The following is a 25,496-nucleotide window of genomic DNA, read 5'->3' as shown; positions in this document are numbered from 1 at the left end:
TGAAGTGTGATGATTTGGGATGTTTATTTTATTTGGCTAAACATAACCATCTCCACTCAATCCAACACATCATCTCTTCCACATATTCCATTTTAAAAGATACATATGAATATAGTATGTATCCCAAAATCAAGTTCATCATTACTCCTTATGTTTTAACATTTGTAAAATCTTCAAATAATTTGATTTTAGGTTTAATGTGCGTTAAGCGTACAATGTAACAGTCATTATGTGAAAGTACGTAAAACACTGGAAAAAAAATTGATATATAGCAAATTAAAAACGTGCATAGTATGTGCCAGACACAAAGTCCAAAGCTACCCAGTATTTCAAGAAATCTGACACATAAACTGAAGCTGCAAAGCTACACCGCTTGAGTCCATGGCCCCTGCCTCTAGTATCTAACATGCCTTATAAAGCAAAGCAGGTTCAGAATGAAAACCTGAGTTTCTGCATCAGCTGAGACTGCACCAACCAGATGCTAACAACACTTCCTACCTTAATATGGCGGTCTATTTAAGCTGACCAGGTTCTGCTCACACATCCTCTGCTGCCGCTTGCTGCTACTGCTAGTATGCATTTGTTTTTCTTGCTACACACCACCACCAAAACCTCCACCACCCCAACCTCCACCTGTTTGGTTCTGTTTTCCTTCCTGCAGGTGGATTGGTATACCCGTAGTTATTATATGTTGACGCTTTGCTCTGACAGTGAACCTATTGCCTAGACCTATTGTACTGTTCATATTCTCTAATAAATTGTTAAACGAATACCTGGTGTTTCCTTTCTGGAATGTATTTATGCCTGGAGAGGGAGTCCTTCAGAGGGAGATACTGCGAGAGCTTCTCAGACTGGCTGACTCCAGGGTTTAGGTTCACAGTCCAAACAGACGTGTCTTTATATCCTCCTGTCCGCCCTCGTTATGGCAGCTAATTCTAATCAGCCCCCTGGTCCAGACCACCACTTGAAGAGCAACAGGACACTCACTCTCCCACAGGGGCTTCATAGCTTCTGTAGGAGTCAAAAGGAGATGTTTGATTGTCAGATGCCAGGTTGTACCAGTAACTGGCAGGGATTTTCTATATTATTAGTGATTATTCTTGATTAGATCATTCTTACCTGCTGCCCTAGAGCTTGCATAGAGTTAAACTCAATCTGTTCCCTCTTGATTCTGACCCAGTCAGGCTCATCTGGGATCATAAAGGCTAGAACCATCTTGACCAGGATCAGGACATGCTAACAAACACATTTTAGTCATTAAGCAGATGCTCTTATCCAGAGCAACTTACAGGAGCAATTAGGGTTACGTGCCTTGCTCAAGGGCACATCGGCCGATTTTTTTTTTTTTTTCACCTAGTCCGCTCGGGGATTCAGCCCAGCAACCTGTCGGTTACTGGCCCAATGCTCTTAAATACTAGGCTACCCTCACCTATGTTGGTTGGGCAGATGATGACACTGTAACATTCTGTAAATAAGACAATTGTTATGAACCATGTACTGTTATGAACAAGATACTGTACCTCCACCAGGATGGCTCCCCAAACCCAACTTCCCTCCCTCATATTGTACCTCCACCAGAATGGCTCCCCAAACCCAACTCCCCTCCCTCATACTGTACCTCCACCAGGATGGCAACCAGTATGATGTTCTTGCCGCTGATCCCTCCCTCCAGACAGAACTCCTGGACGCGAGGGGACAGCAGTAGCAGCCAGCAGTTAGACATGACTGAGACAAAGCCCAGAACCTCAAACGCTGTCTGAAACATACACACAGGCATACAGTAATATGGTTACAGGTACATACAAGGACAGGAGCAAATACAGATATGTGCATAGTGACATAGATGGGCACTGATTAGGAAATAACATTGACCACTGCATGTTGCTCACATCTATTTATTTACCAGATTTAGCTTCATAACACATTTCTGTCTGCATTAAAAATGCCCTCTGTTTGTTCAAATTCTCACATCGCCCCAAAACCCTCCTGACCTGCCACACCCCCATATTGGACACTGGGGCAGAGAATGGCTTCCGGAACAGTTTGCAGATCTTGTAGGCATCCCCTCGGATCTCTGTGATGTTGTTGAGGAGCAGGAGGACGGCGGTGAGCGGGTACACACAGGAGAACAGACTCAAATACCCAAACTGCAGCAGCAATTCAATGTACTCCGCAAACAGGCCCTGCAACGTAGCAACAGACGCAATAACGCCAAAACAAATATACACCAAACATACAGTACATATGCAAATGCACCCAACCCTGATTCTACCCCCTAAGGCACAGATGCAAAGAAACCAAGGCAGGCGAGCACAATGAAGAGAAATAGAAAATAAGAAAAAAATACACATTTGACATGGACTTACTGGATAAGGGGGAAGGCTTCTCTGGGCTCTGAGTTTGTCCATCTCTAGGTCGTCCTCCTGCTCTTTCTTATGGGGAGCACTGAGGAAGCGGTCGACTATAAACGGTACTACCACCTCTGTACACTGGTTCACCAGCTGGTTCCCAATTAGCATAGAGGCAAGCCTCTGGGCAAAAATCGATAGTAAACAAACATAAATAGTTACATACTGCATACACACTCTCTCTGGGATCAATTACTACAGACAGTGCACAGAGAGAATGTGATCTGCTCTGTTGTAGAGCTCAAGAAAATCTATTTGAGATCCATACCCTTTAAAATGAGGTATTTCCACATTGTATAACTTTTCCTCCGGCCATAGACAAACAGTGCTGCCCAGCTGAAATCTCTTACCTTGCGTAGCAGTGGTAGGTCCTGTTTGTAAAAGGCAATGTGGAAGAGCACAGCAAAGTTGTTGAAGAAAGTAAACTGAAAATTAGAAAGGTAGATGTTGGCTTCAATTAATATCTCTGGAGGCATGACTACAGATCCTGTATCTGATTTGCCTCCCACATCTGTTTATAAAAAAACAGCTGATACTATCTGCACAGTACTCTTATCTGTATCACAATACATTTAGCTCTGCACCATTTTTTATTTATTTGTCATTTACCAGAAGCGCCTATCCAGAGCAACTTACAGGCTAAATCCCTTGCTCAAGGGTGTAGCACTTAGTCGGCTCTGGGATTCGATCCAGCTACCTTTCGTTTACTGGCCGAACGCTTTTAACAGCTATGCTACCTTTCTCCTGGGAGGAGGAGGATGATAGACTGACAGATGGGGAAGGAAAACTAACCAGGAGGACTTTGGTGGTATGATGGTTCTGGAAGGAGGACTCCTCTCTGTGGTTTTCTATGTGGGTAAATCAGACAGATTTTCAGTGGACTTATCACACACAAACTGTGATACTTTGCATCCAATTGCATTCTCTATTATTATATGACTCTCTGCTCTTTGGTGAACTTAGCTGTGTTCCCAAACAGTCTAACCCCTACTGCAATTATTCATCAACCTCACATTTATTTTCTCTCCCCCTCTTTTATAACCCTTCTCTATCATCTCTAACCCATCTCCCTCCCCAGTGCTCTCTCTTACCCCACTCGGTGAGTTGCATGGCCACAGCGTGGTACACATTCCCCAGCATGTTGGTGTAGACGATGTGGGCCATGGAGGGCATGTAGAGCAGAACTCCAGAGAACAAGGAGCCGCTGTCCTGATGGAAGCCCTGTACCAGGGCCTCTCCGTGGTAGAAGCAAGTCATTCCCAGCACCACCAGTCCCATTAACAGCCCCACTAGGGGCAACGACACCAGGCCTACACGCAGCTGCCTCTGCCACTCCGGGAACAGGGGCTCCAGACGGCCTGTTTCAGGGTTGAGCCCCAGGGTACCGTGGAAGCCAGGGCGGGGCCCGGCGAAGCGCTCGGCCAGGTTCAGTGTGCCCCAGCGGTGGGAGAGGGAGGAGCTCCGGCGCTTCCACAATTCGATGAACAGCGTGGACCACAGCATGCTGAATACAGCCTGTACCATGTGACCGCTGACCGAGGGGCCATCGTCGTCCTCCTCCATCGCCCCCTCCCCGGCCTGCTCCTTCACCACCCCACCACCTCCAGGCAGCAGAAAGGTCAGGACAAGGCCCAGGAAGGCAGGGGGAACCAGGGCCCAGGTGTAGAAGTCTAGAAAACTGAAGTAAAACGCCACGGTGCTTCCAAAATATGATTGTATTGCATCTGCACAGGAAGAGAGCGATCATTAGCAGGACAAAGGAGCAAATGTTTGTTAGAGCCGGGCGATATGGATAGAAAATCCATATCACAATAAATTCACACATTTTTTGCGATAATGATAAATCGGCAATAAATTACAACAAAAAACATCCGGGAAGGGCTAGGCGATATGGGCAAAAAGTCATATCGCGAATGTAACTTTTTTGCCCAATTACAACAATAATAAAAACATGTCAATGGACAGTTACTTTACATTAGTGGTCAGTGCCAAGTAAAACAACAGAGATGGTAGCCTATGATTAAAACAGTTAAGCCATTTCATCGAACTTATCCAGGAAATACATGATTTGAGATTTTGATGTGCAACCTGTCAAAATTCTTCAGAGAATTTGACAACATCTTTGCATATTGGCATAAAGTCGTACCATGAACTCAATATTTAGAGGTGAGGAACACATGATCTACTCACAGAAAGCTGTGACTCTCCTTTCTGTAACTAGAACAACATGAGTTGCTTTGAAAACTGTATTTATCTCACTATCATTTTGAGCAAAGGTCATATGCATCTCTACCTCCTCACAGTGGGGATTTGATTTGGATCTTTTAGTCCCCATTTGGACTAATCTTCCAAGAGTCCGTAAACATTAAAATGCAATTTATAATACGAACACATTTTCACATATAACACACTTTTACAAACATACATAATATACCAACAATGACCCAATAAATACTCAATCTAAAAAATATTGATTCTTCATCTACCATAGTCCCACAACATTTCTATGTATTTAAATGGTTTGAATTTATATATTGAAAGGTTTTTGGTTTGCTCAGTTAATTAATTAAATTTCTTTATTGCTCTAAATCGAAATTTGATTTAGCCTATTTCTCTTTTCTGTCTGGATAACGCATAGATGGTGGACAATCTATTTCTAGTATTTTCTGAATGTCTGTCTTTTACCAACTGAATACCGTTATGAATAGAACTTGGCCCTTTTAAATTATGTATATTATGAAATAAAATAAGTATTTTTTTCCAATTATCTTGTCGATTGATGACGTCACAGTGGGGAGATGGGCATGATAGTCAGCAGACAACAGCAAAACAGGGACAGGCAGATACTTTCATAGCAAGAATAAACATAATGCATAGACTATTGCTGTTGACCAAATTCTGGTTTTAGCACCATCTACAGGAACGTTGTGTAACAAAATCACCAACATAGGAGGAAGGCAGTGTCTGTGTCTGTAATTTTTGGTTTATCATCCCAGCTCTAGTGTGTGGGTGAATACAGTATGTAACTATTTTGTGTTTGCTTTACTGCATGATGTTGTTTACCGAGAGGCTGTCCCCATATCTGCTTCTTAGAGTACCACCTTCTGCCGAGGTCATTCAGTCTCTGCTGGTCATGTAGAGGGAAGATGTCCTTTATCACTCCTGCCCTCACCAGCTTCTGACCTACAGCACAGAGACAGGACGGATGGGCAACATCAGGGAACTGTACAATACCTCTACCATTATTACACATACAGACGGGTAACCGGGGGTAACATAGCCAGAAGCTTGGCAGCATACGTAAGGGGCAGTGCAGATCACAGAGCAGTGAGAGAGGACCGGAGAGAGCACTGAAATGATGAGCCAGAGGTGGTGCTCTGCTCTGCTGCAGAACAGCTTAGCTAAGCAAGATCATGACCAGAGCACAGAACATGCTGAGGTAAACCAGATAGCACACAAACAATACTACTCATATTACAGAGCAAGTGATAAAGCTTCATATGACACCAACTTTTGCTTCGTAGCACCGACTTTGCAGCACATTGTGGAGTCACAAATATTTCTATTAATAATTTCTCAATTATGCATTAAAATACAAATGTCAAGTACATGTCAACAATCATTCCTATTGAAGGGCCTTTCTATGGATAATATTTAGTGAAAATACCCTAAATCAGTCCTTTTTTGATCTAGTTTCGTGAGGAATCACCCAACATCCCCCATTTATAGTATATCACTCTATTCACATACCTAAACACACACACGCACATGTAAAGACTCACAGATGTTTTCCCAGGCCTCTAGGACCCCCGGAGCCTCTGGGATTCCAGGGATTCTCTGCTTCTTCTGGGCCTGTAGAGAGTCCAGCTCATTCTTGACTATGTACTGACGCTCCGCTAGCGTCAGGAACTCCTGCATGTCATCTGGTAACATAGAGGACAGGCGTCAATCAAGACTGTCGTGTGTGTGTGTGGATATATAATATATACACACACAGTTCTGGAAAAAAATTAAGAGACCATTGCAAAATTCTTATTTTACTGTTTAAAGGTATATGTTTGGGTAAAATGAACATTTTTTTGTTTTATTCCATAAACTACTGACAACATTTCTCCCAAATTCCAAATAAAAATACTGTCATTTAGAGCATTTATTTTCATAAAATGTCAACTGGTCAAAATAACAAAAAATATGCAGTGTTGTCAGACCTGAAATAATGCAAAGAAAATAATTTCATATTCATTTTTAAAAAACACAATACTAATTTTTTAACTTGAGTTCAGAAATCAATATTTGGTGAAAAAAACTCTGATTTTCAATTACAGCTTTCATGCGTCTTGGCATGCTCTCCGCCAGTCTTTCACATTGATGTTGGGTGACTTTATGCCACTCCCGGCACAAAAATTCAAGCAGCTCGACTTTGTTTGATGCCTTGTGACCATCCATCTTCCTATTGATCACATTCCAGAGGTTTTCAATGTGGTTCACGTCTGGAGATTGGGCTGGCCATGACAGGGTCTTGATCTGGTCGTCCTTCATCCACACCTTGATTGACCTGGCTGTGTGGCATGGACCATTGTCCTGCTGGAAAAATCAATCCTCAGAGTTGGAACTTTGTCAGAGCAGAAGGAAGCAAGTTTTCTTCCAGGAAAACCACCTTGTACGTGGCATGATTCATGCATGGGTGCGAAACCTGGAGAGGCCTACAAGCTACAGTGTCCCGCACCCACTGCAAAGAAAAAGCCATATCTCAGACTGGCCAATAAAAAGAAAATATTAAGATGGCAAAAGAACACACACTGGACCAAGGCACTCTGCCTAGAAGGCCAGCATCCCGGAGTCGCATCTTCACTGTTGACGTTGAGACTGGGGTTTGCGGATACTCTTTAATGAAGCTGCCAGTTGAGGTCTTGTGAGGCGTCTGTTTCTCAAACTAGACACTCTAATGTACTTTTTCTCTCGCTCAGTTGTGCACCGGGCTTCCCACTCCTCTTTCTATTCTGGTTAGTGCCAGTTTGCGCTGTTCTGTGAAGGGAGTAGTACACAGCGTTGTATGAGATCTTCAGTTTCTTGGCAATTCCTCGCATGGAATAGCCATAATTTCTCAGAACAAGAAGAGACTGACAAGTTTCAGAAGAAAGGTCTTTGTTTCTGGCCTTTTTGAGCCTGGAATTGAACCCACAAATGCTGATGTTCCAGATACTCAACTAGTCTAAAGAAGGCCAGTTTTATTGCTTCTTTAATCAGAACAACCATTTTCAGCTGTGCTAACATAATTGCAAAAGGGTTTTCTAATGATCAATTAGACTTTTAAAATGATGAACTTGGATTAGCTAACACAACGTGCCATTGGAACACAGGAGTGATGGTTGCTGATAATGGGCCTCTTATGGAATATCTACATATGCGTACAAAGATCAGCTGTCTCAGCTACAATAGTCATTTACAACATTAACAATATCTACACTGTATTTCTGATGAATTTGATGTTATATTAATGGACAATAAATAAGAGCATTTCTAAGTGACCACAAAATGTTGAACTGGTGTGTGTGTGTATATGAATATATATATACAGTTGAAGTCGGATGTTTACATACACCTTAGCCAAATACATTTGAACTAAGTTTCACAATTCCTGACATTTAATCCTAGTAAAAATTCCCTGTCCTTAGGTCAGTTAGGATCATCACCTTATTTTAAGAATGTGAAATGTCAGAACAATACTAGTTATTTATTTCAGCTTTTATTTCTTTCATCACATTCCCAGTGGGTCAGAAGTTTACATTCACTACATTCACAGTTAGTATTTGGTAGCATTGCCTTTAAATTGTTTAACTTGGGTCAAACGTTTCAGGCAGCCTCCCACAAGCTTCCCGCAATCAGTTGGGTGAATTTTGGCCCATTCCTCCTGACACAGCTGGTGTAACTGAATCAGGTTTGTAGGCCTCCTTGCTCGCACAACCTTTTTCAGTTCTGCCCACAAATTTTCTATAGGATTGAGAAAAGGGCTTCGTGATGGCCACTCCAATACCTTGACTTTGTAGTCTTTAAGCCATTTGCCACAACTTTGGAAGTATGCTTGGGGTCATTGTCCATTTGGAAGACCCATTTGCGACCAAGCTTAAACTTCCTGACTGATGTCTTGAGATGATGCTTCAATATATCTACATTATTTCCCCCCTCATGATGCCATCTATTTTGTGAAGTGCACCAGTCCCTCCTGCAGCAAAGCACCCCCACAACATGATGCTGCCACCCCCGTGCTTCACGGTTGGGATGGTGTTCTTCGGCTTGCAAGCCTCCCCATTTTTCTCCAAACATAACGATAGTCATAATGGCAAAAACAGTTATATTTTTGTTTCATCAGAATCAAATCAAATCAAATTTATTTATATAGCCCTTCGTACATCAGCTGATATCTCAAAGTGCTGTACAGAAACCCAGCCTAAAACCCCAAACAGCAAGCAATGCAGGTGTAGAAGCACCTGCATCAGAAGGGAGGACATTCTTCCAAAAAGTATGATCATTGTCCCCATGTGCAGTTGCAAACCGTAGTCTGTCTTTTTTTATGGCAGTTTTGGAGCAGTGGCATCTTCCTTGCTGAGTGGCCTTTCAGGTTATGTTGGTATAAGACTCGTTTTACTGTGGATATAGATACCTTTGTACCTGTTTCCTCCAGCATCTTCACAAGGTCCTTTGCTGTTGTTCTGGGATTGATTTGCACTTTTTGCACCAATGTACGTTCATCTCTAGGAGACAGAACGCGTCTCCTTCCTGAGCGGTATGACGGCTGCGTGGTCCCCCGGTGTTTATACTTGTGTACTATTGTTTGTACAGATGAACGTGGCACCTTCAGGCGTTTGGAAATTGCTCCCAAGGATGAACCAATCTTGTGGAGGTCTACAATTTATTTCTGAGTTCTTGGTTGATTTCTTTTGATTTTCACATGATGTCAAGCAAAAAGGCACTGAGTTTGAAGGTAGGCCTTGAAATACATCCACAGGTACACCTCCAATTGACTCAAATGATGTCAATTAGCCTATCAGAAGCTTCTAAAGCCATGACATAATTTTCTGGAAGTTTCCAAGCTGTTTAAAGGCACAGTCAACTTAGTGGATGTAAACTTCTGACCCACTGGAATTGTGATACAGTGGATTAGAAGTGAAATAATCTGTCTGTAAACAATTGTTGGAAATATTACATTGTGTCATGCACAAAGTAGATGTCCTAACCGACTTGGCAAAACTATAGTTATGGACATGTTGTAGAACAATAGTGAAAACATCAAAACTATGAAATAACACATATGGAATCATGTAGTAAACAAAAAAGAGTTAAACAAATCCAAATATATTTGAGATGTGAGATTCTTCAAAGTAACCACCCTTTGCCTTCATGACAGCTTTAAACACCCTTGGCATTCTCTCAACCAGCTTCAATAGGTTGTCACCTGGAAGGTTTTACAGCTGCACCATCGAGAGCATCCTGACTGGTTGCATCACTGCCTGGTACCGCAACTGCTCGGCCTATGACCGCAAAGGCACTGTGTACTGCCCAGCCACCCCAGTCATAGATTGTTCTCTCTGCTACCGCAAGGCAAGCGGTACCGGAGCGCCAAGCCTAGGACCAAAAGGCTTCTCAATCTATGCATAGTCACTAACTATACATTCATGTACATATTACCTCAATTAGCCCAACTAACTGGTGCCCCCACACATTGGCTACCCGGACTATCTGCATTGTGTCCCAGCAACCCCTCTTTTACGCTGCTGCTACTCTGTTCATCATATATGCATAGTCACATAGTCACTATACCTACATGTACATATTGCCTCAATTAGCCTGACTAACTGGTGCCTGTCTATAGCCTCGCTACTGTTATTTTCAGTCTTTTAACTGTGGTTTTTATTTCTTTACTTATCTATTGTTCACCTAATACCTATTTTTTACTTAAAAATTGCACTGTTGGTTAGGGCCTGTAAGTAAGCATTTCACTGTAAGGTCTACACCTGTTGTATTCTGCGCACGTGACAAATAAACTTTGATTTGAATGCATTTCAATTAACAGGTGTGCTTTGTTAAGTTAATTTGTGGAATTTCTTTCCTCCTTAATGCGTTTGAGCCAATCAGCTGTGTTGTGACGAGGTAGGGGTGGTATACAGAAGATCAACCTATTTGGTAAAGGACCAAGTCCATATTATGGCAAGAACAGCTCAAATAAGCAAAGAGAAACGACAGCCCATTACTTTAAGACATGAAGGTCAGTCAATACGGAAAATTAAGAACTTTGAAAGTTTCTTCAAGCGCAGTCGGAAAAACAATCAAGCGCTATGATGAAACTGGCTCTCATGAGGACCGCCACAGGAAAGGAAGACCCAGAGTTACCTCTGCTGTTCATTAGAGTTACCAGCCTCAGAAATGTCAGCCTAAATAAATGCTTCACAAATTTCAAGTAACACACACGTCTCAACATCAACAGTTCAGAGGAGACTGTGTGAATCAGGCCTTCATGGTCGAATTGCTGCAAAGAAACCACTATGTACTAAAGGTCACCAATAATAAGAAGAGACTTGCTTGGGCCAAGAAACACAAGCAATGGACATTAGACCGGTGGAAATCTGTCCTTTTGTTCTGAGTTCAGATTTGAGATTTTTAGTTCCAACCGCCATGTCTTTGTGAGACGCAGAGTAAGTGAACGGATGATCTCTACATGTGTGGTTTCTACCATGAAGCATGGAAGAGGTGTGATGGTGTGGGGGTGCTTTGCTGGTGACACTGTCTGTGATTTATGGACACTGTGTTAACAACCCTCCAGGCAAGCTTCAATGCCATACAACTCTCCTTCCGTGGCCTCCAATTGCTCTTAAATACAAGTAAATCTAAATGCATGCTCTTCAACCGATCGCTACCTGCACCTACCCGCCTGTCCAACATCACTACTCTGGATGGCTCTGACTTAGAATACGTGGACAACTACAAATACTTAGGTGTCTGGTTAGACTGTAAACTCTCCTTCCAGACCCATATCAAACATCTCCAATCCAAATCTAGAATTGGCTTCCTATTTCGCAATCCGTTTTATCACCAAAGCCCCATATACTACCCACCATTGCGACCTGTACGCTCTCGTTGGCTGGCCCTCGCTTCATACTCGTCGCCAAACCCACTGGCTCCATGTCATCTACAAGACCCTGCTATGTAAAGTCCCCCCTTATCTCAGCTCGCTGGTCACCATAGCATCTCCCACCTGTAGCACACGCTCCAGCAGGTATTACTCTCTAGTCACCACCAAAACCAATTCTTTCTTTGGCCGCCTCTCCTTCCAGTTCTCTGCTGCCAATGACTGGAACGAACTACAAAAATCTCTGAAACTGGAAACACTTATCTCCCACACTAGCTTTAAGCACCAACTGTCAGAGCAGCTCACAGATTACTGCACCTGTACATAGCCCACCTATAATTTAGCCCAAACAACTACCTCTTTCCCAACTGTATTTAATTTTTATTTATTTATTTATTTTGCTCCTTTGCACCCCATTATTTTTATTTCTACTTTGCACATTCTTCCATTGCAAAACTACCATTCCAGTGTTTTACCTGCTATATTGTATTTACTTTGCCACCATGGCCTTTTTTGCCTTTACCTCCCTTCTCACCTCATTTGCTCACATTGTATATAGACTTGTTTATACTGTATTATTGACTGTATGTTTTACTTTGTTTGTTTTACTCCATGTGTAACTCTGTGTCGTTGTATCTGTCGAACTGCTTTGCTTTATCTTGGCCAGGTCGCAATTGTAAATGAGAACTTGTTCTCAACTTGCCTACCTGGTTAAATAAAGGTAAAATAAAAAATAAAAAATAAATATTTAGGATTCAAGGCACACTTAACCAGCATGGCTACCACAGAATTCTGCAGTGATACACCATATGGTCTACGCTTAGTGGGACTATAATTTTTTTTTTAAAGGGAAAATGTCCCAACACACCTCCAGACTGTGTAAAGGCTATTTCACAAAGAAGGAGAGGAGTGCTGCATCAGATGACCTGGTCTCCACAATCACCCGATCTCAACCAAATTGAGATGGTTTGGGATGAGTTGGACTGCAGAGTGAAGGAAAAGCAGCCAACAAGTGCTCCGCATATGTGGGAACTCCTTCAAGATTGTTGGAAAAGCATTCCAGGTGAAGCTGGTTGAGAGCATGCCAAGAGTGTGCATGCTGTCATCAAGGCAAAGGGTGGCTACTTTGAAGAATGTGAAAAATAAAATATATTTGTTTAACACTTTTTTTGGTTACTACACGTGTTATTTCATAGTTGTGATGTCTTCACTATTATTCTACAATGGAGAAAATAGTACAAAATAAAGAAACACCTTGAATGAGTAGGTGTGTCCAAACTTTTGACTGGTACTTATATATTTTATATATATATAGTCCCACTAATATATATATATATATATATGTATATATATATATGTATATATGTATGTGTGTAATTTGGGCTATATTACCACACTCTCACAACAGTGAATGTGTGTGTATCTATTCCTACAGAAGGTGTATTGGGTACTGAAGCTCTACACAACAAGTTCAATTGCTTGTTATTAACTGCTGATACTGTTAATCTCCCTCTACTTTTCCCCCACCATTACCAACATTCTTACCAACATTGCTGAAGTTGTCTCTGTCGTGGTAGGAGAAAGCAACCATGTCTTCATTGTGGTATTTCTTACACAGACCCAGGTCCTCCGTGGCTTTGAGGAATGTGCAGCGAGGAGCAGACACCACGACCACATCCCCACACTCATCCTCTCCAGGGTGGGCCAGCAAAGCTGCTCCTAGTACAGTGAGGAGGAAAGGGTCAACTTCAATACTTCTGCCTCTACTGCAGTGATCTTAGAGGGTGTATATGCTTTTGTTTCAGTCCAGTACTTAATGACACAGCTAATTTAGCTAATAAACTAAGATACCCGTGCACTGATATATTCCCCCGCAGTTGTATTGTGCAACACTTTGTGTCAAAAGTCTTTGTCAGGCTTAACCCACATGCATAAAGCATTCACTGGATGAGGGTACACTACTTTTATACTCTTGATTCAAAAAGCTAATCATCAAGCCCAGGGGAATCAATTGAATCAGAGGTGTTAATAGCACTCAGCAGGACCAAAACAAGCGACACAGACTGGAGAACAGTCAGATCTCTGCTGATAACCCAACATGACCTCTCACCTCCGTGTCTCTTTGAAGTTTCAATCAGGGAGATGAGCCACCTCTTGGTGACAGGCTGGACGCTGTCTGACAGCTGGATGAGGACCAGGGGCTCCACCTGCTTAGACACACAGCAGGGACAGCTGACCTGCGTCCATGAGTCCTGGGACAGGACCTTAGTCTGTGTCTGGACAGAGCCTTTATCACCCAGTGACGTCATCACGTCCCTGTGGAGAGGCAGTGTGAGGAGGACAAGGAGTTTTACTGTATCTGTTATACACTCTGTAATCCACACATTTACAAGGGCACAAGAAAGAGGATTTTGGCACCCACCATCTCAGATTGTTCTGAAATGGTTTCTGTAGTTTAGAAACAGATAAGATAAGCATTCCTGCAACATTGAAATATGAAATATAATTTCATCTGAGAAATTAAACTAATAGATTGCACCTAAATTGGCCATTTTAATTTATAGTATTTATATAATATTCAATAAATATAGTACCCAACATCCAATTTGGACAAAACTTCTTCCTACCAATGAGTATTTAGATAGGTTTGCCAGTGGATATCTGTAATGGTAGACTCAGTAATTCCAGTTTAGTATATTGTTTTTCTGATATGATCAATTATTCCTACAGATTTAATCATACTTAATTATCCATTGTCTCCTGGCCACAGAACAATTAGCAAAAAATATTTGATATCACTACTAATGTCACACATTACATTCATCCTAGGTGCTCTACTATCAACTGGCATGCTAAATTAGGCAGCTGTAGATGTGAGGGGGAAACAAAAATATTTATATTATGTATAAAGATGATAAAAAGGCCATTAGGTAGCTAGCCATCTTAAACACAATAGGATTATGATCAGGATGTCTGGTCTGGTCTCTGTTTCACTGCATCTTAACTAAGCCTGTTGGATGAGCTAGCTAGCTAACTAGGTTGAAACTGCTGGGGGAGAGCTAACTCTCACCATCAGCCTAGTTCATCAATGTAGCTAGCTAATGATTTTAGATAGGAAAAACGATATTTGCTAGTTATAATTTTTTTAAAGACTTGCTACTGAACACTTTTTATCTAGTTCCCCAAAATGTTTATTGATGGTAACTGAAAAAAGTTGTTTTGGTATACTTTAGCTGATAAAGAATAGGCTTGTACATGTACACATGAGTGTTTCATTAACTAACTACATTGGACTGAATAGGCACATTTGTATTCATATTATTGTTATTGCAATTCAGGTGAAGGGAGTAAGATGACTAGAAAGGAGCATGCTGACAGACCAGGAAGAAAGCTGTTGTTGCACAGCAAAGGTATTACAGTCAAAGTTTATGAACTTAATATGGTGTGTGAATTACTCATTTATATCATTGGCACTTACGAAAAGTGTGGATTATTCAGCAACATGAGCAGTAAATGCTAACATGGCTTTGGTGATGAAAGGTGATGTCACGGAGGTGACTGTATCTATTAGAAGCTGACCCCAAACATTGCATTATATGCCCAGAACCTAATTCACCAGGCCTCTGTCATCTTTTTTAAGTGGGAGAAATACAGTGGGGCAAAAAAAGTATTTAGTCAGCCACCAATTGTGCAAGTTCTCCCACTTAAAAAAGATGACAGAGGCCTGTAATTTTCATCATAGGTACACTTCAACTATGACAGACAAAATGAGGAAAACAAATCCAGAAAATCACATTGTAGGATTTTTAATGAATTTATTTGCAAGTTATGGTGGAAAATAAGTATTTGGTCACCTACAAACAAGCAAGATTTCTGGCTCTCACAGACCTGTAACTTCTTCCTTAAGAGGCTCCTCTGTCCTCCACTCGTTACCTGTATTAATGGCACCTGTTTGAACTTGTTATCAGTATAAAAGACACCTGTCCACAACCTCAAACAGTCACACTCCAAACTCCAAAGAGCTGTCAAAGGACACCAGAAACAAAATTGTAGACCTGCACCAGGCTGGGAAGACTGAATCTGAAATAGGTAAGCAGCTTGGTTTGAAGAAATCAACTGTGGGAGCCATTATTAGGAAATGGAAGACATACAAGACCACGGATAATCTCAGTCTATCTGGGGCTCCACGCAAGATCTCACCCGTGGGGTCAAAATGATCACAAGAACAGTGAGCAAAAATCCCAGAACCACACGGGAGGACCTAGTGAATGACCTGCAGAGAGCTGGGACCAAAGTAACAAAGCCTACCATCAGTAACACACTACGCCGCCAGGGACTCAAATCCTGCAGTGCCAGACGTGTCCCCCTGCTTAAGTGCGTACATGTCCAGGCCCGTCTGAAGTTTGCTAGAGAGCATTTGGATGATCCAGAAGAAGATTGGGAGAATGTCATATGGTCAGATGAAACCAAAATATAACTTTTTGGTAAAAACTCAACTCGTCGTGTTTGGAGGACAAAGAATGCTGAGATGCATCCAAAGAACACCATACCTACTGTGAAGCATGGGGGTGGAAACATCATGCTTTGGGGCTGTTTTTCTGCAAAGGGACCCGGACGACTGATCCGTGTAAAAGAAAGAATGAATGGGGCCATGTACTGTGAGATTTTGAGTGAAAACCTCCTTCCATCAGCAAGGGCATTGAAGATGAAATGTGGCTGGGTCTTTCAGCATGACAATGATCCCAAACACACCGCCCTGGCAAAGAAGGAGTGGCTTCGTAAGAAGCATTTCAAGGTCCTGGAGTGGCCTAGCCAGTCTCCAGATCTCAACACCATAGAAAATCTTTGGAGGGAGTTGAAAGTCCGTGTTGCACAGCAACAGCCCCAAAACATCATTGCTCTAGAGGAGATCTGCATGGAGGAATGGGCCAAAATACCAGCAACAGTGTGTGAAAACCTTGTGAAGACTTACAGTAAACGTTTGACCTCTGTCATTGCCAACAAAGGCTATATAACAAGGTATTGAGATAAACTTTTGTTATTGACCAAATACTTATTTTCCACCATAATTTGCAAATAAATTCATAAAAAATCCTACAATGTGATTTTCTGGATTTTTTTTGTTCTCATTTTGTCTGTCATAGTTGAAGTGTACCTATGATGAAAATTACAGGCCTCTCTTGCACAATTGTTGGCTGACTAAATACTTTTTTTGCCCCACTGTATATGGTGCGTATCTCTTTGGCCCATTTTTCTTCGAGGTTAATTGGCAGACAACACTCATAAGGTGTATTGTCGCCACCTACTGTACAGTATAGTAAAAAATCCCCTCAAAACAAAATATGTTGTCGATTATCAAAAACACTAACCAAATTCACACTACTACTGTGTGGGGGGGGGGGACCTCTTTGTTCAGTACTTCCTGTAACATTTAGCCTGTAAAGTCCTGGAGATCCAGAAATCTATTTGCCGCCTTCACGATGATGTCTAGCTTCTTGGATTTTTTAAAATGAGTTTTTCTAGTGCAATTTACCACTTGCGCCATAAACGCAACAAAGTGCACCTTCGCTGTTAGTGTGTCGGGATCCTTCTCCTGCATGGCAGACTGTGGGACATCCACTACTATCTCTACTCACTCCTCTAGCTATTTTCACTGGCTCACATAGGAGACCTGCTGGAAAGCTTTGATCCTAGCTACTGCGAACTCCTTCCCCCTGTTTATCACGGGAGTAATTAATTGATGCGTCACTGATCTGGACCTGGGAGTTGCTTGCACCTGTTCTTTATTTAAGACGAACACCAGAGCAGTAGCACACTGAGAACGCATGCTGTTGCTGGAGCAGACCAACCAGTTTCCATTTATGGGAATTGGGAGGGTGAACGCATGACCCTTCCCAAAGCTAAGTACCTCTCTATAGTTGATTTCCAACAATTTCACCTGATAGCACTGCCTGCCGACATTCTCTATTGTTTTGTGTGCTACGCACTCATTGATGCCAGTGTCCCTATTGTGAATCGGGTCGAACCAGAAAGGAGGCTTTTGGGATTCTGGGAGGGTGAAACACGTTTACCCTTCCCCTAAGTATGACATTCATGGCCTCCTGAGTGGCGCAGCGGTCTAAAGGCACTGCATCTCAGTGCAAGAGGTGTCACTACAGTCCTTGGTTCGAATCCAGGCTGTATCACATCAGGACGTGATTGGGAGTCCCATAGGGCGGCACACAATTGGCCCAGCGTTGGCCGGTGTAGGCCGTCATTATAAATAATAATTAGTTTTGATGTGGTGATTGTGAAGTCAAATCCAAACTGGCCTCCCTTGACATCTTTTTTTTTTTTTTTGGTACACAAGGACCATTTAAAGTTGAGCTTACTCAGTTTAGCTCAACACTGATTGGCTATTATTTTATACTTATCAAGGGAGGCCAATTGCTCGCTGGCTTTCCTTGCATAGGGGCAACAATGCCATACTCTTTTTGACCAGACAGGATCAAAAAGATGGGCTACAGAGGGATGTCGTTTCGCTCGCACTGATGCTTTCTCCGGGTGAGATACACTATATACACAAAAGTATGTAGACACCCCTTCAAAATAGTGGATTAGGTTATTTCTGCCACAATTGAGCACCAAGCCATGCAATCTCCATAGACAAAAATATATTTTTTCATGGTTTGGGCTAGGCCCCTTAGTTCCAGTGAAGGGAAATCTTAACACTAGAGTATACAATGACATTCTAGACGATTCTGTGTTCCCAACTTTGTGACAACAGTTTGGGGAAGGCCCTTTGCTGTTTCAGCATGACAATGCCCCCATGCACAAACTGAGGTTCATACAGAAATGGTTTGCCGAGATTGGTGTGCAAGAACTTGACAGGCCTGTACAGAGTCATGACCTCAACCCCATCGAACACCTTTGGGATGAATTGGAACGCCCACTGTGAACCAGGTTTAATCGCCCAACATCAGTGCCCGACCTCCAATAATGCTCTGTGGCTGAATGGAAGCAAGTCCTGCAGCAATGTTCCAACATCTAGTGGAAAGCCTTCCCAGAAGAGTGGAGGCTGTTATAGCAACAAAGGGGGAACTAACTCCATATTAGTGCCCATGATTTTGGAATGAGATGTTTGATTAGCAAGTCTCCACATACACTACATAACCTTTAATTTCGACATACTTTTGGTAAACTTACAAATGTGTGCATAACATGGTGTTTTATGTAGGCTACACTTCCAACGGTGTAGCCTCATAGGCCTATGCTTATTATCTTGTCAATGTAGGTCACGGATTGTGTGGAGAAGGATTGCGAGTCCTTTCGGGATCAAGGGCTGCCCCCAAAACCGTGTCATGGACCTTGCCAGAGGGGCAAAGCCCCGTCTGAGACAGGTTATAATAATGTAACGTAAAATTAGCTAACAGGTCTAGCCTCTTTCTAAGGTGAACTAGTGGTAGCCTAAGTTAGCTTAATAACTTAAACAAATAGCCTATAACGGAGACGATGCCCCGGTTTTGGGATAACCTATACATCCTTCATTCGTTTATTCGTTTATTTCACTTTTGTATATTATCTACTTCACTTGCTTTGGCAATGTTAACACGTTTCCCATGCCACTATAGCCCCTTGAATTGAAATTGAATAGTGAAAGGAGATATTATGCTAGGCTACCAACCAAGTTATGTCTGATAAGTGATTTATTTATAGACTATAAAGATTATCATAATTTATCTAATAGGCTGATATTTAGATAAATGATTATTTCGAGAAAGGGAGAATGCATCCAAGAATATATTCAAACAATGCCTCAGATTAGCTGGTTGGTGCATGCAAGAGTCGTCCTTGAGTTACACCTCCCACAGACACTTGCGTAAAACCCGTGCTTCGTTGTTCATTCCCCCCGAAGCCGTTGGATAGCCCTATCCTTTACATCCACTGTAACGTACGACTAGCCTACAGGTTGGGGCACTCAATTTGTAATGAGTGAAATAGCGGCGTTGTAGCGAATTTGGAGAGCAGTTTGACGTAGGACATACACACGCATAGCCCCCAATCTCCAGGATGCCAAGATAATTTGTTTTATTGGGTGTGCTAACGTTACCTACTCGCCTATAGTCGTTAGACGAATAGCTGACATAAGGGGGAAATACTACTGCCAATAAAACACCATGGATAAGGTCGTTAATAGTTTCCATTATGCACAGATTTTTGCAAGGTGTTCGCTTCGGCTACGCAGCAAAACTTTAGAGAATTCGAAGGGCAGACTGACAGGGACTCCCCAAATTCAGTTAAAGTGCAAATAAAGTTTTTGTTTGTGTTCACAACGCACCATGGACTTTAGAGTGTATACCTATAATCTGAAATGGACAGTTATTAGATTGATGCGCATTAAAAATATATATATAATGATGCGCGTGAATGCGCAGTGACACATGTTTGAACGAGTGTATTAGTTCACTAGATTGAAATCCGTTTGTTTTGAGCGTATTTTATTTTTTACCGCCCACACACCTGCATACACACACAACCTGCCGTCTCTACCTATGTATGTAACCACGGTTCCTCATTCTGAAAATAATCTGTGGCACAACCTTTTCCAGGTCCTAATACTTATAATAATATGGTTATTATATGCTAAAATAGCTAGGATTTCCTTCTTACTAAAGCCAATTCTAAGTATACAGTAGTTTCATCAGGTCAGGGAGACACTTATCAGGGAGTCAGGGAGACACTTATCCAAATCTCTACATTCATTTTGAAACATAACTGAGACTTTTTTTCTCATAATGTCGAATTTATTCTTGAAGTATTGTCACTTTATTCTCGAAATGTCGTTGCTTTATTCACAATTTAATTTCTACTTTATCCTCGAAATATTGACACTTTTTGAAGTACTATTATGCAAAAAATAATAATCCAGGTATAATTTTTTTCTCTTCACTTGGCCCTAAAATTCTTCTGTAGCATAGACATTTAAAATGGCAAAACAAAAGTAAAAACTATATTGTAGAAAATAGATTTGGAAAAGTATTTGTAATCATAATTTAGCAGATATAGTTTCACTTGACAGAATCAAAGTTGGTTATAAATATACAGTGCCTATAGAATGTCTACACCCCCCTTGGATTTCATCACATTTTATTGTGTTACAAAGTGGGATTCAAATGGATTTAATTGTCTTTTTCTGTCAATGATTTATACAAAATACTGTCAGTGTTGTTACACATGCATGTTTTGGAATATTTTTATTGTATATTTTTGTTATTTTCTCTCTGTCATTTAGTTCATTATTGTGGAGTAACTATAATGTTTTGGCCATCCTCGGTTTTCTCCCATCACAGCCATTGAACTCTGTAGCTGTTTTAAATCACCAATGGCTTGGTGACATCGCTCAGCAGTTTCCTTCCTGTCCTGCAGGTCAGTTCAGAAGGATGACTGCACCTTTGATATGTGTGAGTGCTTTAATACATCAGCCACAGTATACTTTTTTAACTTGACCATGCTTAAAGATACATTCAATGTATGATTTATTATTTTTACCTATATACCAATCACTGCCCAGGCTTTCAAAAATCTCCCTGGTCTTTATTTGAATCTGTGCTTGAAATTCAACACTCGAATGAGGGACTTTAAAGATGTTGTATGCATGGGGGACAGAGGAAGGGGTAGTCCTTCAAAAAACATGTCAACCTCTATTTCACACAGTCCAAATAACGAATTATGTGATTTGTTAAGCCACATTTTACTTCTGAAATAGTTTAGGTTTACCTAAACAAAGGAGGTGAATACTTATGCAAAGTCCAGACTTTCTATGGCACTGTAAGTCTATTCACACAGTCATTGTTTGAATTTTGATATCACAAACAGTTTGTTTTAAGTTGTTTTAGGCAGTGGTGGCCCGCCCATTAGTTGCCCCACTGGTGATTGTATTTTTGTGAAGGGTTTAAACACTGTTTCCCATGCATGTTCAATGAACCATAAACAATTAATGAACACACACCTAAGAAACTAACAGCTTAGACGGTAGGCAATTAAGGTCACAGTTATGAAAACTTAGGACACTAAAAAGGCCTTTCTACTGACTCTGGAATAGCACCAAAATAAATATGCCCAGGGTCCCTGCTCATCTGCGTGAATGTGCCTTAGGCATGCTGCAAGGAGGCATGCGGACCGCAATGTGGCCAGGGCAATAAATTGCTATGTCCGTTCATTGAGACACCTAAGGCAGCCCTACAGGGAGACAGGACGGACAGCTGATCATCCTCGCAGTGGCAAACTACGTGTAACAATACCTGCACAGGATCGATACATCCGAACATCACACCTGTGGGACAGGTACAGGATGGCAACAACAACTGCCCGAGTTACACCAGGAACGCACAATCCCTCCATCAGTGCTCAGACTGTCCACAATAGGCTGAGAGAGGCTGGACTGAGGGCTTGTATGCCTGTTGTAAGGCAGGTCCTCACTAGACATCAATGGCAACAACGTCAACTTTGGGCACAAACCCACCGTTGCTGGACCAGACAGGACTTGCAAAAAGTGCTCTTCACTGACGAGTCGCGGTTTTGTCTCACCAGGGGTGATGGTCGGATTTGCGTTTATTGTCAAAGGAATGAACGTTACATCGAGGCCTGTACTCTGGAGCGGGAACGATTTGGAGGTGGAGGGTCCGTCATGGTCTGGGGCGGTGTGTCACAGCATCATTGGACTGAGCTTGTTGTCATTGCAGGCAATTTCAACGCTGTGCTTTACAAGGAAGACATCCTCCTCCCACATGTGGTACCCTTCCTGCAGGTTCATCCTGACATGACCCCGCAGCATGACGATGCCCCCCCCCCCCCCCCCCCCCCCCTTTGTTCAGGGACACATTTTTCCAATTCTGTTAGTCACATGTCTGTGGAACTTGTTCAGTTTATGTCTCAGTTGTTGAATCTTATGTTCATACAAATATTTACATGTTCAATTTGCTGAAAATAAACACAATTGTCAGTGGGAGGACATTTTTTTTGCTGAGTTTATGAAGTTATTTCAGAATGAAATTTAACTGGCTAGGGCATCATGCTTTGTGACATTGTTTGATCATGTATTTTCAGTTATTGCATAAGCATGGTTGTTGCGTTCTCCCTACTGCACTTATTCATTTATGAGCTGCCTGCTCGTTGTGAACGGTATAATCTAATCTGTGCAAAACAGTGGCAGCATGTGCAGGAGTGGTCATGTTTTTTTTACATGTTAGTGAAATAGGTGTATTTATGCTCTTGTTCAAATGCACAGATCGCTTTATAGATCTTCTCCGAGAAACTACTGGTAGTTCGAAAACTTGGCATCATATTTCTGTCATGCTGCTTTGTTGACAACTCCAACCACCACCATGACCCTCCCCCCTCACCGCCTGGGTATTCAGCAGCTGCAGCCACTGGTTTTACAAGGAGGTAAATTTTTTCCGCCTGCCTTTCCTTCACCAGTTGGCTGCCATCTGACAATGGCCCATAGAAACAACAAACTATATCAACTAATTTCCTACAAAGGCATATAATAACAGATGTAGCCTAAAGACAATATTAAATTGACAGTAGTCTGATGGGTGACACTATTAGCAATTGCCTTGTAGCCTCTGCCGAGTCCCCAACAACTGGAAAGAGTTTATGCTTTTGGATGTTAAGGCGACACTCCATCTTAACTCCTCCTCTACATTTACTGGATTGGTTAAACAGTGCACAAAAGAACCTCTTGTTGTTGTCAAGACCAGTATGTAGAGGATCTAGTTTCAGCCATTTCCTTTAAGCCTGCTACGCTAGGTTAATTGCCTAGTGAAATAAGAGACTGCAGCGCAGCGTGGGTAATTGACAAAGAAGGGAGCGAGTTTACCAAAATAAACTTTTAGAAATCATCCTTCATCTAGGTAAGGCGTTTTTATGTCATAACATATCAGAAAGAGCATGTTCAACGGTTTCTAAAACACATTTGCCAAACAACTTCAAATTAAGGCATGAGGCCTCCCGGGTGGCGCAGTGTCTAGGGCTCTGCGAGACTCAGAGCCTCTGGGTTCGAGCCCAGGCTCTGTCACAGCCGGCTGTGACCGGGAGGTCCATGGGGCAACACACAATTGGCCTAGCGTCGTCCAAGCCCTCGCTTGGCCGGTAGGGATATCCTTGTCTCATCTCAAGCGACTCCTGTGGCGGGCCTGGGTGCAGTACACGCTAACCAGGTCGCCAGGTGCACAGTGTTTCCTTCGACACATTGGTGCGGCTGGCTTCCGGGTTGGATGCGCGCTGTGTTAAGAAGCAGTGCGGCTTGGTTGGGTTGTGTTTCGGAGGACGCATGGCCCTCGACCTTCGTCTCTCCAGAGCTCGTATGGGAGTTGTAGCAATGAGACAAGATAGTAACTACTAACAATTGGATACCACGAAAAGGTGGTAAAACAAAAATTAAGGCATGGCCTCTATTTTAAAATATAACTTTTTTGGTAGAATATTACAGCCGCTACTCAATGCGTTCTACATTTGAGCACTTGCGGCAGCATAGCCGTAGGCTACTAAGCACAGACTAGAGCACTTGCGGCAGCATAGCCATAGGCTACTAAGCACAGACTACTAACATAATACAACTTAAAGTATGATATTCTGTTCTTTTGAAATAAAATGTACATATTTTTGAAACGTTTATAAAGACCTGTCTTATCAAAATCATGTTGACTTTCTTTGTGAAGGTGTATAACACTTGAATTGTGGTGTGTTTCTGTTTTTATGTAGTGAGTATACCAAACATCAGGAACACTTTCCTAATATTGCATTGCACCCCACACCCCCACCCACCCCTACTTTTGCCTTCAGAACAGCCTCAATTCGTACAAGACATGGACTCCTGTGTTGACTCTAATGCTTCCCACAGTTGTGTCAAGTTGGCTGGATGTCCCTTTGGGTGGTGGATCCTTCTTGATACACACAGGAAACTGTTGAGTGTAAAAAACCCAGCGGGGTTGCAATTCTTGACACAAACCGGTGCACCTGGCACCTACTACCATTCACCGGTCAAAGGCACTTCAATCTTTTGTCTTTCCCATTCACCCTCTGAATGGCACACATACTCCATTGTGAACATGCACAATCCATGTCTCAATTGTCTGAAGGTTTAAAAATCCTTCTTTAACCTGTCTCCTCCCCTTCATCTACACTGATTGAAGTGGATTTAACAAGTGATATCAATAAGGGATCATAGACTGACCAGGTGAATCCAGGTGAAAGCTGTCATGGAAAGAGCAGGTTCTTAATGTTTTGTATCCTTAGTGTACAATATAAAACCAACTTTACCTCAGTGGCTACCTGCTCTAAAAGGTTGGGTAAACAATACTTTCCTGTGGATATTTTGTCTCAAGTTTCAAGCAGCTGAAGGACAAATTGCACAGACAACCGGTAGAGTAAGTTTAAATGTAAACATTTTTTTCAACATTCTGGCTTGTAAGAAACATTTACACAATTTTTCAGGAATTAGTTTCAGGCTGAATATACCAATTTTGTATGACAGCCTGATTAATCAGACTAGCAGTATTTGAACAGACCAGTAACTTCCTCTTAGCTCTGCCTCTGTAAACAGAGATACAACATGTAACATCAAGGCCAAGAAAAATGAACGAGAAGGGAGTGGGTAAGGAAAGAACGAGTGAATGAGGGGCTGTACAGTACCTGACAATGTGCTGAGGTTTAGGTCAATAGGCGTATGCGGATGTCTGGCCCACACCCCCTCCGATGTGACGTTTTAACACAAACTAATATACACACAATGTGGTCCTGAAATCAAGGTGGGGGCCTGTTCAGGGGTCCTGAACACGGCCACAAACACACACACACACACTACGGATATGTCCTTGCAGATGGGTGAGTCGGAGTTGCAGGACAGGAATTCAGTGAAACTTCTACCTCCCTTCAGGGTGTGGAGCTCCCTGACTGGCACCTCCCAGCTCTGCCTCGGTCTG

General features: G+C 42.2%; 1 protein-coding gene across 1 annotated transcript; it reads right to left on the bottom strand.

Annotated features, from left to right (window-relative positions):
- On the bottom strand, positions 1 to 25,445 carry LOC109867499 (anoctamin-10-like). Its single transcript, XM_020456688.2, has 13 exons — positions 25,207 to 25,445; positions 13,643 to 13,848; positions 13,078 to 13,251; positions 6,191 to 6,331; positions 5,472 to 5,591; positions 3,500 to 4,132; positions 3,201 to 3,256; positions 2,759 to 2,833; positions 2,367 to 2,531; positions 1,992 to 2,183; positions 1,619 to 1,756; positions 1,120 to 1,236; positions 1 to 1,011 (listed from the first exon to the last, which is right to left on the bottom strand). The coding sequence occupies exons 2-13, from the start codon at positions 13,839 to 13,841 to the stop codon at positions 1,003 to 1,005; spliced, it is 2,019 nt and encodes a 672-aa protein (XP_020312277.1). The 5' UTR covers positions 13,842 to 13,848; positions 25,207 to 25,445; the 3' UTR covers positions 1 to 1,002.
- Between the last annotated feature and the right edge of the window lie 51 nt (positions 25,446 to 25,496).

This window comes from Oncorhynchus kisutch, linkage group LG22 (genome assembly GCF_002021735.2).
Source record: "Oncorhynchus kisutch isolate 150728-3 linkage group LG22, Okis_V2, whole genome shotgun sequence".
NCBI classification, from domain to species: Eukaryota; Metazoa; Chordata; class Actinopteri; order Salmoniformes; family Salmonidae; genus Oncorhynchus; species Oncorhynchus kisutch.
Note: the sequence above shows the minus strand (reverse complement) of the source record. Positions and strands in the feature narration are given on the sequence as shown.